At 39.2% G+C, this 16,316-nt stretch overlaps 2 protein-coding genes across 9 annotated transcripts in view; both read right to left on the bottom strand.

Annotated features, from left to right (window-relative positions):
• The window catches only part of scap (SREBF chaperone), a 34,095-nt gene extending 26,184 nt beyond the window's left edge, over positions 1-7,911 (bottom strand). The window contains exons 1-3 of one of the 8 annotated variants that reach the window (XM_080308114.1): positions 7,698-7,911; positions 5,065-5,115; positions 2,586-2,786 (exon numbers count right to left, since the gene is read on the bottom strand). In XM_080308114.1, the coding sequence (XP_080164240.1) occupies positions 2,586-2,707 (122 nt within the window). In that variant the 5' untranslated portion in view covers positions 2,708-2,786; positions 5,065-5,115; positions 7,698-7,911. Of the gene's footprint in view, positions 1-2,585; positions 2,787-5,064; positions 5,116-6,254; positions 6,705-7,256; positions 7,345-7,384; positions 7,536-7,697 lie in introns of those variants that run through there. The other 7 variants (XM_080308116.1, XM_026183809.2, XM_026183807.2 and 4 more) reach the window with 7 other exon arrangements.
• Positions 7,912-9,086: 1,175 nt separating this feature from the next.
• elp6 (elongator acetyltransferase complex subunit 6) lies at positions 9,087-11,723 on the bottom strand. Its single transcript, XM_026183811.2, has 7 exons — positions 11,238-11,723; positions 11,033-11,111; positions 10,862-10,932; positions 10,507-10,631; positions 10,162-10,369; positions 9,907-10,068; positions 9,087-9,561 (listed from the first exon to the last, which is right to left on the bottom strand). Exons 1-7 carry the CDS (start codon positions 11,289-11,291, stop codon positions 9,436-9,438), a joined length of 825 nt encoding a protein of 274 aa, XP_026039596.1. The 5' UTR covers positions 11,292-11,723; the 3' UTR covers positions 9,087-9,435.
• Between the last annotated feature and the right edge of the window lie 4,593 nt (positions 11,724-16,316).

The following is a 16,316-nucleotide window of genomic DNA, read 5'->3' on the forward strand; positions in this document are numbered from 1 at the left end:
AAATGGAAAAAAAGTCATCACAAAATTATCAAAGGAAGTCAATTCCTTCTTTAAAAAAAACAAACAAAAAAAACCCCACAAACTACATTTTTATTTTTTTCTTATGCCTAAATTATGTCAAATTCAGCCAAAAGTAATCAAATGTGCCTTCATCAGCTTTATAATAGGGATTTTAGCAGAGCACCTCAAGCTTCCCACTCAGGCTACAACTAACAACTAATTTTATTCTCAATTAACGCAATGCTGACTTTCTGAATTTGTTGATTTTGTCAAAAACAAGAAAAACACTGATACACCTCTATTTGTTAGCATAACCTTAATCTAAGGTCGTGTTGTAGTTGATAAATAGTCCAAAAGTCAAAATAGTTTTAATGTCAAAGAAATGCATCAAATTCTCACATGAGAGAATGTAAAAGAAATTAAATATTTATATTAAAAATAAATCATGATTTAATTATCAAAAGCAGCTGCTGACAAATTGTTCACTTTTAATTAAACTAAGCTGTAGCTGTGCTGCCCACATGGCTGTCGTCAAGGCCGCTGAGGATAAAACAAAGTAAGAATTCATCTAATAAAAATGGGCTCTCTCCTAATGAGGTCAAGCCTGGAGAAAATTAAGTGCTCCCCAAACATCACCACCACACTTTTTTTCTTTTTTCTATAAAAAAAAAAAAAAAGACACAATACAGCCTTCAGCAGTTGAGCTGTACCCCAGTTTAGCAGTATAAATAAAGTTACGTTTTAATTTTTGATGATGTACATCTTTAGCTGGAAAAGGAAAAGTGGTCTGACAGAGGTTCAGAAATCTCAGCAGCTGATGAAGGATCAATTGGGTCACTGGTACCTTTGTATCCAGACAGCTTATATGAACATATTGTACTCTAATACAAATATCAATTCTTGTCTTTTCGATGGAAACCTCTGCCTGCTTTTCGCTGTGCCTCACCTCCCTCTCCCTCATGCCTCCTCCACTCTCCTAGGTCACTGTACCTCCACAAAGGCCTCTTTTGTGCCGAGCCAGCCCCCCTCCTGACAAGCAGATGGAGGGACAGGCATCCCATTCTCACAGGGCCACTTTCTCACAGCCCTCTGCTCTAGCCCTGCCTTAACATCCCCGTTGTCCAGCTCTTTTCTTTCATTTTACCCCGGGTGGTAGTCAGTCGCCCATTTGGTCAGCACCCCTGCTGTAAGTTGCAGCAAGGACAGCACGCTGCAGGTGCATGTGTGCGTTTCTGATTGTTTTACAATGCCTTTTCTTACAAAGCCTGTCAAACTCTGACCCATGTCCTCTCTTTTGAGGAGTGATTTAGCAAGAGGAGATATGTGCGTGAGTTCAGTGAATGTTTGTGTCATCATGTCAGCAGGAGGCTGTTGTGTGTGTACAGATGGCCAGTTAAACTGAGCTGAACTGGCCAACTGAGTTTTCCCCTCTGAAGTCACTTTCTCCATCTGTCTGTTTCTGTAAAGTGGATGACAAGATTTCCTCTCATCTTTTAACAGAATTGGTACTAAAAGGAGGTCATCATGTCCACAGGTTCTTGCAAAACAGTCTGCTGTACTGTTTAGTAGATTTTGATTTTGATAGTCGACTAGTCACCGATTATTTTTGCGATAAGTCAACGAATCAGATCGCGCATCCATTGGACGTAAAACGTACAGCTTATTGCACCAGCATGCATCTGCTCTTATATAACTATCATTAGCTTACAGCTTTAAGTGTTTAAGGTATGTGCTAACTAAAAATAAAGATGCAGATTGCAGTGTTTCGGTGGCGTTTAATAAACTCAGCCGTCTGCTCCTTGCTATCTAAAATATAACAGGACACCGGAGTATATTCTCGAGCATCTCACACTTCTGATAATCAGTTGTCTGCTTGACGTTTATTAAGCTGTGTAAAAACTATAACTTTAATCTCAGCCAAACTGATTTACTGAGGAACAAATAAAATACTAAAAAAAAAAAAAGAATCACATTTTAAGTTACCTAAGTGACTTTTATATCATGTTTAACCTGAGTAGCGAAAGACGGCGGTGGGTTTGAAAATGATTTGCCGGGAGTCCGGTGTTCTCACCAGCTCTAGTGAGCCTTGCCCCGTTCAGTCCGTTATTACGCTCTTAAAATCCTACTACTTATTCCTGCATCTTTCGGGATCTTACAAAGCTTCAAACGATGCGTCAACTATTAAATTAGTCGTCGACGTAATCGTGACTAGTCGACTAATCGTGGCAGCCCTGGACAATGTTTCAAAAGCAGTTTTCTGAACCCTGCATAGGTGGTCAACTAGCTGGTCACAGTACAACTGTTCAACACAACCACACTCTCTGGGAAGGTAAAAAGTGAATCTGAGGAGGGGGAAGGTGTATCTTAATAAGGAATAAGAGGGAGCATAATCAGACAGTTTCACCATTAACGTACTTGGTTGTATACAAGAACAAGAACACGAGTAGATGCTCCACAATGAACTCATCAGTATAATACGTAGGTGTAAATGCCAGCTTGTCAGTTTTTCAAAGTTAAAAAGAAATCCATATTACTGAAACTGTTCCCTGTATGCTCAAATTACTTATATTACACTCAATACCTACCAGCAGGTGAGGATGCTGGCCGAGGTGAAGAGGATGATGGGTACTGGATAGGAGGCACACAGCAGCCCGTGGCGGTAGAAGGCCGCTGAAATCTTCTCTCTCAGCTGCTCGCGCAGCGTCATCTTGGTGGGCTTGGTCAACTCCCGGCCATTGGGAAGAACTGGGCGGCCGAGGACAGTTCGCCGCGGGGCATCCAGGGACCTACGAGTGCAAGCGAGTCAATAGATTCACCGAATGAATATTTAATTTCACACATTTTAAAGCCAAAACTCGTGGGATGATTTTGACTATAAACTTATTCATTTTAAAACTTTTAATCCAGAGGGGAATCTGGTATAATAATTAAGTCATTTAATGATTTTCTAGGGGGAAAAAATGTCTTATATACTCCTATGAGATCTGAGAGTTCAGAGAAAGGGGAAGGGACAAGGGGAAGACTTTATATTTAAGACTAAACTTGTTATGGAGATTCATCAGACATAGTGAAACTGAGTGAAATCCTGTTTTATAACTGATAAATAATTATTTGCATACATAAGACATATTTCCTTTTCAGACATATAACATTTGACATCCAAAATTACAGTACTTTTTTTTTTTTACTTCAATATTTTAGTCTAAGAAAAGCATAAATTCCTTCCAGAGAAAATAGATTGTACTTTTAAATATTGAGATTGCTGACACTGCATCCAATCAGTCTAAATAATGCAATCTTATAAAGATGTATTACAAAAGCAACAGTTTTCATATTTTTAAATAACTGGCACAGTTGTCACTGTTTAGACGTAAGCACATGTGGAACAAAATAGCAGCACAGAGGCAAGTTTTATAAATATTGTCATCCCTCTCTTATCAGGCCAAATCGTGTAGTGCATCTCCACAGACTAACACACAGAAACAGAGGTCAGCTCTGTTACTGAGAAGCTCTGTCCTGGAAAACTAATTTGTTACACACATCTTGTGGTGCCATTCTTACTGCTAACTAAAGGCACAGTGTGGTTTTTTTCGTTCAAACCAGCTCATACTGTGGTCACATGCTGCATAGCACTTAAACACACGACTCATTCAGTAGCCCAAAAGGTGTGGACACATTCCCCACGGTGGAAAATATCCAACTGTGGTACAGCAGTGAAACATACATGCTTTACTGGTCACACCTGGGGAAAATTACAACCTCCACGTTCCCTGAAACAACTGTTTCTCAGAAATTTCCTGTAAAGTTACATTTAGATAATAATGCACAGGAGGATATGATGGTGAAAATGGAAGAGGGTAATGTTTAACTATTTAAAGAAATAAAAAAATAAAATAATAATAACAACACAGGTACTGAAAAGCTATTTGTAGAAGACGAATTCATTAAGTCATTAATCATTAGTCACCACCTAAATATCTTTCGACCTTTGGACAGAGAAAGCAATTGGAACACATATCTGACTGCTGGACTTCTTAGCAGTCTTCCAACATGAATCATCCTTTGAACCAGTCCTAATATTTCCATAGCTATAAACAGAACAAAATGCTTTTCATACAACAGGATGCCCCGAAACTCTGAATACAACAGTCCTGTATACTCATTATTGATGCTAATGAATTCTAGTAGCTGAACTTTTAGGTAACTTTGATGATCCCAATTTATCCAGCCATGGTACAGCACACATACTATGTGCCATATGGTATAAAGGAAACAGCTAAAGGAAACCAGCAAACTTGTTTAGCTATTTCCATCGATTGAAATTTAAAAGTTAGATAGTTGTGTAGACCACATTCTTTCATCCATATTATAGGAACTGAAGAATTGTTCTCTGGCATAGGTGCACATTTTATACACATTATATGAGTATCGACAGAGATATGTACAAGTACACAAAAAAATATTTTTAACTGACACCATGCACTGATAATTTGTCGATCAACCAACAGGTTAACATACTCTTAACTCTGATTGGCATCATAATCTCTGGTTTCCATTCTATACAATAATAATCACAATCATGACAACGTCCGGAAATTGACCATCGTTCAAATAAAGAAATGTTAATGTTAGGATGATGTAAACTGCCAGACTAACTGCTGAGTTTGATGTGACTTATCTGAATTCAACATTTGATTTCTCCAGCCTGACCCCCCTTAACATGACTCTGTGCTTGAACACGGATGTCAACTCAGGTGGAAAAACTGAACTCTTTGACGTAAACGTGGTTCACTTAACAACAAACGCAATCACCAAATTGGCCTCCAATCGCAGTTCTCGTTTCCCTGTTTACTCAGTCGGCACGTTCAGAGCTGCCTATCAGTGTAAACACTGCTCTATTAAAAATATTTAACTGGGTTTCCTGGCACACATACAGCAGCTGGATTTGTTCAGTATCTTAATCCACCCGCTCTCACCTCAGCTTCTAAAATCATGTCAATAAGCAGCATGAAACTGTTAACCAAACAGTGTTGTTAGACAAGTTAGACTGTTCTAAGAGCATACCTGCCAATGGGAGACCAGTTTATCTCTCTGGCTTGCACCCGCTGAAGTCCCCTGAAAGCAGAAACGGTGGGTTTTTTTAGCTTTACGTGCGCTTTGTGGTTAACACAGTGCTCCCTCCTCGACTCAGACAGACTGTGTAATTGCTCCGCTTGTCCCCCCGAGAACAGCGGAAACATTCCCCGGGAGGAATTTGCCTCAGGAGTCTCTTGATCTGCTGTTATAAATACTCCATACAGTAAACACAGCAATGTCCTAGTAACCTTGCACAATAGGTGCAGCAAACGTTAAAGGCAGATTTTGAAGTAATGACTTTCTGCTCTCAACCTGGTCCTGGTTCCAGGGGCCATCTTGCCAGGGAAAATTTTCAATGAATGCCTCCATCTCTCAGTTGTTTGTCCAGCAGGGTAAGTGGGTGTAGCTGTAAGGCCCAATTTGGCAAAGGGTCAGCACCATCTCCGTCAGTGAACTAATCCCGGATTGAGCTGATCGGAAACTCAGCGAGCAGGGCTCAGGACCTGTAGCCATCCCCCATCATCTCCCTCCTCCTCTGGCCAAAGCCGGCCAGCGTACTATTATGCCAGTTACAGCAAGCCAAGACATTCACCATCTCAAAAGCATGGTGTATTTGAGAGAGGCTTGACAAGTAAAACGTAACAACTAGGGCAGATATATTAACACCAGTCACAGGTCAAGTGCTGGTAAGGAGTAGCCTTTCTCTTATCTTCAGCCATTTTTGGCAAGTGACCAGCAATTATTCAGAAATCCTATTCTGTATCACAAGATAGACGATGGTGTTCCCTAACAAACACTATGGCTGTAGTACATTAAAAACAATATATATTATATAACACAAATAATATTTCCTGACTAAGTCAGGGAAAAGTCTCAGCTGAATGAATAACCATGTGCATTTGTGAGTATGTGCTAAACAAATAATCTAACAAAGAACAGCTTGTATGCATCTTACATGAAAACTCAGCACATTTACTCACAAAACACAGCATTTCACATTGCAAGTGCAAATTCAGTTAAGGAGATCATTGTGGACCTCTTTAGTGTACCTTTCAGATTAAGACTAAGGTAAGACTTTGTCAAAAAGCACAAAGCTAAAAGACTGCTGCTATGAGAAAAATGGTGCACGGAGTTTATAGATGCAAATTATCAATAAAATTTAGAAGCGCAAAGCTTACCTCTTTTCAACACATGCCATGAATGTAAATTCCTTAAACAATATTTCCTCATAAACTGCTGCAAAAATCCAAGCACCATACCAATACCCACAAACATTCCAGCAAGCATTAAGCTGTGTCCGTTCTTTGTGGCATAATTGCATCAAAATTCAGTGACATAGTTGCATAATTCTGAGGCATGCGCCTCTGATAACTGAGGACCATTAGTCCTGCTATAATTGCAGAGAGCAGCTCAATATGGATGAGCCGACTTTTACAACCAGCGCTGATGAGAAAAGAGGGTAATGTCCTGTCAATGAGTAACCACATTTGAATAACAGATGGTGCGTAATAGGCGGTCTACTTCCTTACAAGCACCTCTCTCAAAATACAGTTTTTAAAAATGAAATATATCTTGGTTAATTGATGGACATATACTAAATTACTTGCTAAAGTCTTCTTTACGCTCTAAGGTATACTAAAGCAACCAGGGTTGTGACATAGCCATCACAAGACAATGAACAACTGCAAGAAGGATGATGCAACCCTGTTGCAATATCACCTGCTGGTAATCACAGTAATTATCAAACCAACAATCAGAAACCGGCAGGGATTAATGAATAAAATCAGAAAGTGCAGTTTAAATATGCACACGTCTTAATTTCATTTACAAAAACTAACATTAGAAAGTGCCTACCAACAAATGTCAAATTGAGCGAGAAGACACCACTCACCGAGCTGAAGCAATGATAAATTATGTTTACATGCAATTAAAAACCTCAAAGGGAACAGTTAAATCTCACCGTTTGCCCTGACAGGTTTATATTCCATATGAGAGCATCTAGCTTTATTATTAAAATGGCATGTGCAAAAAAGGCTAGCTGACAATATCCACCGCTACCTCATCATGGTTCATTAAATAACACTTAAAATGCCTTAAACATAAGAGCAGAAAACAAGTGCTGAACAAACAGCTATAATAATGATAGATCAATGTGTTTTATGTATTATGTAAAAACTTACGATGTCATGAAGCTCAGGCTAAACCTGCTAGCAAACAATTAGCTTTGCTAGCTGTAAATAAACCCGGGTCCCAATATGGACCCACGCTTTAAGCTTAAAAAAGAAACAAATTGTGACAGTTAACATACCTCAATTAACACAGCTGTCGCTTATAAAGTACCACAGATTGATTCCAACAACGGCGCATAATAAGAGTAAAACTACAGGTAGCATGCTTGGTGTTAGCACGTCGTTAGAGTGCGCTCTGAGATGCTCCGGGTTCATGTGTAAGTACCACACTTAAGTTATGAGCTTATTCGAGCCCGAAGACGGCAGCTTTAACGCTACATTCATAGCAACATTGAGTAACCTACATAATAAATAATTCAACAGTTCCGGTACTTTACACTTACACGAAGCTAAGTTTCACAGCTAATGCTAGCAGTGCGCAGCTCAACTTGCCTGGACAAATTTCAGAGTCCCTCCTAATGATGCTGTTGTTGTAGTTGATGTTGTCCTCGTGGTTGAACTGGTAAGCAATCGCTCTATTCCTTCGGTTCCAGATTTTACTAAATGCTAACGCATATGCCTCCCATTAAACGCCAACATATAGACGCACCGTCTCAGCAGTTACTGGCTGTCATATCCCAATGAAACCTCTCCCCTTCGACCTCTCAACTTGCACGCTGTTACAGTGGGGACATCTAGTGGATATGATGGCGACTTTTTAGGCATCCTGTGCAAATTTAGGAACCAATTTCCTGTTTGAGTCTACGTGTCTGTGGCTTCTAGGCTAGATTATTGTAATTTATTATTATAGTGAAACTTGCTTTTATGTATGGGTCAGAGACGGTTGCACTGAAGAGACAGAAAGCAGGGCTGAAGGTGCCGGGAATAAGTACATAAGAGAGACAGATCGGGTTGTAGTCAGAGTTAGAGGGACAAGCTTGAGAAGGAGGTATAGTGGCTATATTGGACAAGGGATACTGACTATGGAGCTTCCAAGGATGAGGGAGCAAAACAGGAAGACCACAGAGAAGATTCATGGATGTAGTGAAGGAGGACAAGCAGAGGGTTGGTGTGGCAGGAGAGGACTCTAGGTATAGGGTGAGATCGAGGCAGATGATCTGCTGTGCTGAACACTAAAGGAAGTAGTCAGAAGAATTCTTATCAGGTGCCCTGATATCTTTGAAGACCTTTCAATTCATCCAAAATGCTGAAGGAATCAAGAGTACTAATATGAACAAAGGAGGCTCATAACTCTCTAATATTCTGTTCATTGACTCCCTGTTAAATCCTCGTCACTTATACAGCGCTTAATTAGGTCCATCATATTTTGAAGACCACGTAGTTCCATACTATCCCAACAGACCACTTTTCCTCACAACTACAAGTTTTAAAAATTAGGATGTGATGGAGAGCTTTCCATTTTGGGTTCAAGTGACACCCTCTCTACTTAGGTGACCACTGAGGATACTCCAGGCATTCAAGTACCACTATTAGATTGAATTAAGATTGTTTCTTCTTACTCTTTGGGCTCATTTGGGCTTTAATCATTGTTAACTATTCCCACCTGTACCTATCTCCAGGTGTCTGCCTTCAGAGGTGGATTACCTCCCTAGGTATGTTTCTGCCAGAGGATTTTTCCAGTAAAATTTGAGTTTTCTGTTTTTAAGTGCTTACTCATGAGGTAGGCTTGGTTTCTCTCCAAACATATTTTACTTGTGTGTTTTTCTTACAATGTAATGTACCCTGAGACAACTGTTGTTGTAAAATGTGTGCATTTAAATAAGAAAAAATGAATTCGATTTTATTATATTAACATTAATTGGCAACACGGCTCCACAAAACTGTTCTTTGAATAATACTTTTATTCATTAACAAGATTCTTTCAAACCACCAGCAATCCTGCATTCTGAGTATTTTGTTGAGTCGTCCACTGAAATCGACCAAATAATGACAACATCACGAGTCAGCATGATAATAACTCTATCCTCTGGAGATTCAGAGGTCTGGAATTGGATCACAATGTCCTTCCATCACAAGGTTTGGGATCCAGACACTGTTTGCTGACAGCAGTGACCAGCCATGGCCAATTCACCAACCACTTTGGCAGCATTTGCTATTTGCGCAACATGAAAACATAACAGTGGTTGTTCTGTTGTCACGTAAAAGAGACTAAATGTGTCTAAGGGTATAACTAGAGAACGGCGCTGGATGTCCCAGGAGCAAAGAAGGAGGCTCCTTTATCGTGGACCTTGTACTGAAAAAGCTTCTTCTGTGTGTGCTGCCCATCGCCTCGTCTCCTCCTCCAACAAACCTCCACCTGGAAAAACAACAGTGCACCTTGTGCTAAATTTGATACTGTTTAAGGACAAGAAATAGACACTAGATGGATTTTGTCAAGTTCAGCTGAAATGAGATTAATAAAGTAATCAATCAACAGAAAATTAGTCAGTAATAATGTTCTTAATTACAAAAATGTTAATCACAGTTACCAAAAACAATCATTTTACCCTCTTTCTGTTCAAATATTTGTAACTCTATAACATAGAAAGCTCAAATCGATTTTGACTTGTTAACTGAATCTAAACACCTGGATAATGAGCAGATCTGTGTCTCTGATGTGTTCAGTCTGAATTAGAAAATTTGCATCCACATACACACATACCTGACCGTGTATGTCCCTGCAGTAGCCAGTTGGGAGACCCTGTACATGAAGAGTGAGGCTGCACTGGTGGGTCAGGCCCTTGAGGAGCCACTCTGATCCCTCATCACTTCCATCATCCTCCGCTTCTTCTCCATGACAGCGTACCAGCATCACTATGTTCCCCTGCAGTGCAGACATGTTTATAAGATTATTTGTAGAATCCACTGAGTTTAATTTGAGGAGAGGACTTTTAATGAAAGGGCATTTTGGTCTAACCTGTAGCTGAGAGCAGACTGTGGCTCTGCAGTAGTGGCTGAAGTCCAGCGCGGCTCCAGCGCTGACCCCCAGACTCAAAAGCACACTGACGTCATCCACCAGCAAAACGGGAGGACCCCACTCTTCCACCCCTTCCTCCCCACCACCATCACTGCTCACACTGGACCGCACAAACTCATACAGCCTCTGCAGGCCAACGGTAGGATCTCTGGGGACAAAGGAGGTGATGCTGTCTGACTAGTCCTAAAGTCAGTTGAGGTTTTTTTTTTTTTGTTAACATGTTTTGTTTTTTTAAATACGTGACAATTATGCAATGAAAGTTATGAGTAAGAACAGTGGTTATACCTGAGGAAGTCCATGGCTTGACTTCCTGTTGTGGTTTCTTGAGGAATCAAAATAGATAGCGACTCCTTAAGGCCCTCTAGGAAAATCAGCTGACCCTTTTCCCTTGCCTGTGTTAAACTTACACCCTGAGAACACACATTTCACGCAAAAAAGAGGTTTTTAAAAAAATATTTGACTCCTGTTGTGTCACTAATAAAGCGTTTTAATTCTGCTGCTGATCCTTGTTTAAATAGATTTAGATCTTGAATAAGATATCATGTCTTTAATGACAGTGGCTCACTGGGGAAGGATGGAAATTGCCCTTCATGCCAGTGGTTTTGATGTTTTCTTGCAGAAAATGTTAGTTAACACTCACCAGTCTTTGACTGATTGCACTGTAGTGACTGAAGGACTGCACCAGACCCAGAAAACACACTTTGCATCGCGCTAAAACCAAAAAAACAAACAAACAAAAAAACAGATTAAACACATTAGCTGTTAAACAGACAGCTAGAAAATGACAATACTGTGGCAAGTTACACCTCACCTCGCAGGTAGAAAGACAGGAAGTGGTGAATGAGGAAAGAGGCATCACTCTGTCTGTCAGACACTAAAATAAATTCCCCCTGTAGGATGGGCATTGTGGCACTTAATGACGCTGGATAACTTGCAGTGCACTTAAGCTCGTTACAAATACACGACTACAAGTAAAGTAGTGTTCAAAGTGAGACTGAAAATACTGCATTCCTTACCTGAGTGAAGCTGTCTGGAGTGGCGTTCAGGATGCTGTTGAGCTCTGTAAACATAGCTAACCTTGGAAGCTAAGCTAACTGTAAATAATACAAGCTAAACGGTTTCAAAGTGACACACACCAGGAGATTTTAACAGAAATTAACCGACATGTCTGTTTTGTACATATATGGGATAAAATTAAAGGCTTACGATTCTATTTTTAACAAATCAAAGATTAGAAAGCTTTTCTCCGCAGTCTCTGCTTTCTGCTTGTTGTTAACGCCTGGAAATATAAACCAAAGAAGAGGTCTCACTCCGACCCTTTATCCGTGACAATCTTTTCGATCATTTTCACAATTTTTTTTATTTTGGCACATTACACTCAAGCTATAATAAAGCCAAATATTAAGGCAAATCTTAATATTTGGCTTACGATCATACTAAAAATAAATTCCACTACGGGCTAGCAAACAGGAAAGCGTGGTAGCGAGTGCGCATCGTCTTCATAGACAATCTTCGTAAGCACATGGAAACTTCTTCGGCGTTGCCGTCTTAATGTCGTGTGCAAGCAGCCCCACATGCTGGTGGTACTGTGGTAATAGACGTGGTGGTAGACGCATCCCGAGTATTTCACAAAAACAGGTATATACAGGAATATATGTTAAAGTATTATTATTATTATTATTATTATTATTATTATTATTATTCCATGGTAATAGTGACCAATTTCACCTCAGAGATGCACCTGCACACTCCAGTCTTCATCTCCAGAGACACATTTTTTCCTCTGACATTTTTTTTTACATCTAGCATTTAAATAAGTTCCAACAGTGATATGAAATCTATATCTAGCAGCCCACAAAAGTGAAATGAAAAACTGCAATTAAATATTTCTATTTGCTATGCATTTTTAAAACTGTCATTTTGCATCTCTTTTGCCGCTTGAATGTCAATCAGTATTGGCTTATTATTAATCAATTAAAGATCTGAAGATTGAATCTCTGCACATTCATCACTCAGCACATCCTTCTTCATCATTTTTATTTTATGTCTTGCTCTGTTTAAACTTAATGACAGATTCTATTCATGGTGAAGCACTTCTGAGGGAATACTCATTAACCTTTTGGTTGTTCTGCCTCAACAATTCTCATCACACTGGAGGTTTCCAAAATTTTGACATCAGTCAGCTGATAAGTCTTTGTGAAACATACAGTTTTGTTGCTATATTTGATGTTGTTGCCGTCCAAATTTAAGGAACGGTTTGTGTTGAAATGCAGAAAGCCTGATTACATAATGTGTGTGTGTATATCAAGTCATCCATCTTACATTCATGATTCAAGCAACCAGCTCGGTCTAGTTAAACTGGGAAACAGAACTAAAGCCACCGGACATTTTTCCAATCAGCAGATGGCACTGTGTAACTCTCACACAACTCAACACCAAAGAGATCACTACAGTAAATGCAATGAAACTGCACGTGATGACATTATCGCAGTGCCTGTAAAATTACCGGCAAAAGCAGACAGCTCATTAGCTGCCTGATTCTGATTTGCTGAATTTATTCAATTACTTCTTTTCTTTTTATTTCCACTAATTTCAATCCTGACTGCCTGAAGGTATTTTAGATCAAACTTACATATCCAGTAGAAATACAGGCGCATGTTGTGTCCAGAGGATGAATATCTAAAGTTTCTTTGGTTTTCACTAACTTGAAATAAAGAAAAGGCAAAAACAGTAAAGAAAAATTGCTTCAGTCCACATGAACACTGAGCTTTAAAGTCAAAGATCTCCACTGGAGGGATGAACACAATTTTTTCATGATGTATTCCCTGATTTGGTGTTTTGATAGTGGTGGTGAACAACACTGTCTGACATGGAATTTCCAAACATCCCATAGATGTTCAGCTTAGTTGACATCTGGTGACTGTAAAGTCGACACCATGAGCCACATAATTTTCACCATTCAGTGACCCCTTGTGCCCTGAGGATGGTGGCAGACTGCTTCCTTCAGGATAGAAGCATTGATTTAATGATAGGATGAAGGTGATCACTGAGAACAAATTTTGTATTGGTTTGCAGCGATGTGAGCCTTGGCAACAAAACACTGCAGAAAAATAAACCTCCCGGATAACTTCATCTAAGTGATTCAAGGGTTCAGTTTTTCTTTTCATTTGTCTCTATTTCAGCTGCAGATGCCCTGAGTTATTCACCAGCTAGGGGTTAAATGGGTTTGCCTGTCTGCTACTTTTGAAATTGGTTCAGCTGAGTTTTTCTCTTTGGGAACAGCTGCCTGCTGCGGCCAAACATGATGTAATGAGAGCAGCGAGACGACCGAAACAGTAAAGCTGCGGGCAGAGAAACAAAACATCGAGCTTAAGATGCTAAGAAGGCTTCAAAAACTTACATGGATAATAAGTGATGGCTTCCTAACGGCGTGCCTTTAACAATACATGTGGATATTATTTATTTTTAAGTCAAGTATTCATTCGTGTAGTTTTGAAATAAGTGATAAAGATTGTGTACTTTAACACTTAACAGTTTAGCAGTTTAAACAAAGCTCTTTTGTTTTATATTCATTTCCACCAGTTCTCTGGACACACCAGCTCGAAAATCTTAACCACTTAAATAATCAGCAAGATATAAAAAAAATATATTTAGTCCAGTAATTAGTCATCAAGTGAGAAGAGTAATACAAAGAAATCCAGTAAGTTTTTATTGACTTGTTTGGTGAAATGACCATTTGGTCTGGCGTAACTGTTTGAGGACTGACACAAATACAAATAAATAAATAAATAAATACAAGTTTCTGCCTCTGTGAAGGTTGTCGGCAGCCTTTGTGGATTGAGACCATCAGAAGGTCACTGGTCTGATTCCCATCGTCCCTGAAGTGTTCCCAAGAAAAACAGTAAATAGCACAATGCAGTGTAGCTGTAAACTTTAAAGTATAAAGAGACTTTAAAAAAAAGTTTTATTAATGTTTTTTTGTGCTTCTGTAATTACTTTAATATAAATATTTAAATATATAAATATTTAAAACAATGTAAACATATCTGAAATAAATTCCCAAATATTATTACTATATTTTATTCACTGCTTGATGTTTGCATTCATGTCACTGCATATAATCTAATACATATCCAAATGCTCTTTCCCCCTTCCAGAAGACATCGTGCATTTAGCTTTTCTCAGCTGAGGACAGTTTATAATTCTTGGAACTCCAGAGTTTGTCGCCCTCCCCTGCGTTATAATAATCCAATCTGATCCAACCTTGGAAGCAGATCAGCAAACACTATTTTGTGAATTTCAATTTCCCTGAATGAAAGATTTTCATTAACTCCAAAAACAAGTAAAATGCACATTCACAGAACCTTTTTCAAGATGACAGTGAAATGTACAAGGAACAGGTCATCAGGGGTTGTACGGGTTAAGTATCCATGTCCTGTACCCTTGTTGCTCATTGGTGATGGAGGCTGGCAGAGAGGGAGTACTGATGGGGTTACAGATAGAACAAGGAGAAGAAGCTGGGTACAGGGCATCCGCCCACTTTAAAACTCGACCTTTAGCTTTGCTGGGGCCATTAACAGTCCTGGGACTTGGCCCGTTGGTGATGTGTGGTTTGGTGTTGGGCATCCTGTAGAGGTAAACGTCATAGTGTGCAACAGGTCCTTTGGAAGGTTTCAGCTTGACGTTCTTGTTGAGGTGGAGCTCCAAATTGATGGTCACCTTACAGTGCAGAAATAGACTGGTTATTAATACGCAAATGTAGGAGTAAAGTAAGAGAGGTAATGCACAAAAATATTAACAACTAATTATTCTCCTGTTGAACATGTTTGCAAATTGTGTTTGTTCTCTTTAAAGCAGACTGGATACATCTGATTTATAGTATTTTATTAGAGATGCATAGTAAATAGTTTGGTCAATTACATGATAATTTGACATGAAATCAAAAGTATGCAATTAAATTGTTTAGTCTCGAGTATTTGTTTGAGTTTAAATATTTAAATATTTGTTTAGAGTACACAGTTAGAAGACAGGATCTCATGGTAAGTTAATAACTGAGGACCTGAAATAATTTTAGTTTCAATGATGCACAGCAGAAAATTAAGAAAATACATTTGCAGTTGGATACAACTTCAACGGTTCAGTTCTCGGATGGGGAACATTATTTGAATGTCATAGGCTCCACTTTTCCGCCCATGTTTCCAGTTTCTCTAAATCTATAAAGTCATGAAATAAAATACAAATTGCAATACAAAAAGTAACTAGGATTCATGCCTTTCGGACAATGTTTGCTTTGTTCCATCAATTTGTCTGCCTATGTAGTTTACAGGTGTAATGGGACAATGCCATCAAAAATCCTGCAGCAGTTTTGAGTGAGTAAATAATGCTAACCTGCAGGTAGTGACATCAGCTGCTGACACTTAAAGGGAATTAGACCAGCCACAATGGAAACCTCACAAAACCTTGCTTGTTTGTTTGGCTGTAAAGCTAATCTAAGAGTGACAAAAATACATCATCTGGGAAATATGAATGTCCACAACAAATTCTGTGCCAACCCAACAGATGACATTTCACCAGGTAAGTGTGAACTTACTTTGAGGCAGTGATTGATGAGATCAACAAACAAATTCTGATAATAGAACATAAGTTGAATAAATACACAGTGCAGTTTTATATTAAGATTTAAACACACTCTCTCTCTGTCTCTGTCTCTCTCTCTCTCTCTCTCTCTCTCTCACACACACACACACACACACACACACACACACACTCCAAGACCTGATTACTGTCAGACCTGTTGAATCAAGAAATAATTAAGCAGAACCTGTCTGCGGGCTAAAAGACCTCAGAAAAAAACACGTAATGTCACAATCTAAAGAAACTTGCGAACAGATGAGAAAGAAACTTGTTGACAACTATCAGTCTGGAACGAGTTACAAGCCATTTGGCTTTGAAAGTCCAAAGAACCAGGGAATGCCCATTATCCACAATTGGAGAAAACTTGGAACAGCGGTGAATGTTGGCAGGAGTGGCCAAATCTACTCCAAAACTACTCCAATAATTTATGGTAAGTGATTGGCGATCACTTATAGGTTAAA

The sequence above is a fragment of the Astatotilapia calliptera genome, chromosome 11, assembly GCF_964374335.1.
Source record: "Astatotilapia calliptera chromosome 11, fAstCal68.1, whole genome shotgun sequence".
NCBI classification, from domain to species: domain Eukaryota; kingdom Metazoa; phylum Chordata; class Actinopteri; order Cichliformes; family Cichlidae; genus Astatotilapia; species Astatotilapia calliptera.

What these genes read in the sequence shown, in the direction of transcription:
- elp6 (XM_026183811.2), bottom strand. Translation starts at nt 11,291, where the DNA reads ATGTTTACAGAGCTCAACAGCATCCTGAACGCCACTCCAGACAGCTTC. An exon ending in CTCCAGACAGCTTCACTCAG is followed by an intron (nt 11,112 to 11,237) that starts GTAAGGAATGCA and finishes CCCATCCTACAG; the next exon opens with GGGGAATTTATTTTAGTGTC. An exon ending in CAAGCCATGGACTTCCTCAG is followed by an intron (nt 10,370 to 10,506) that starts GTATAACCACTG and finishes CTTTGTCCCCAG; the next exon opens with AGATCCTACCGTTGGCCTGC.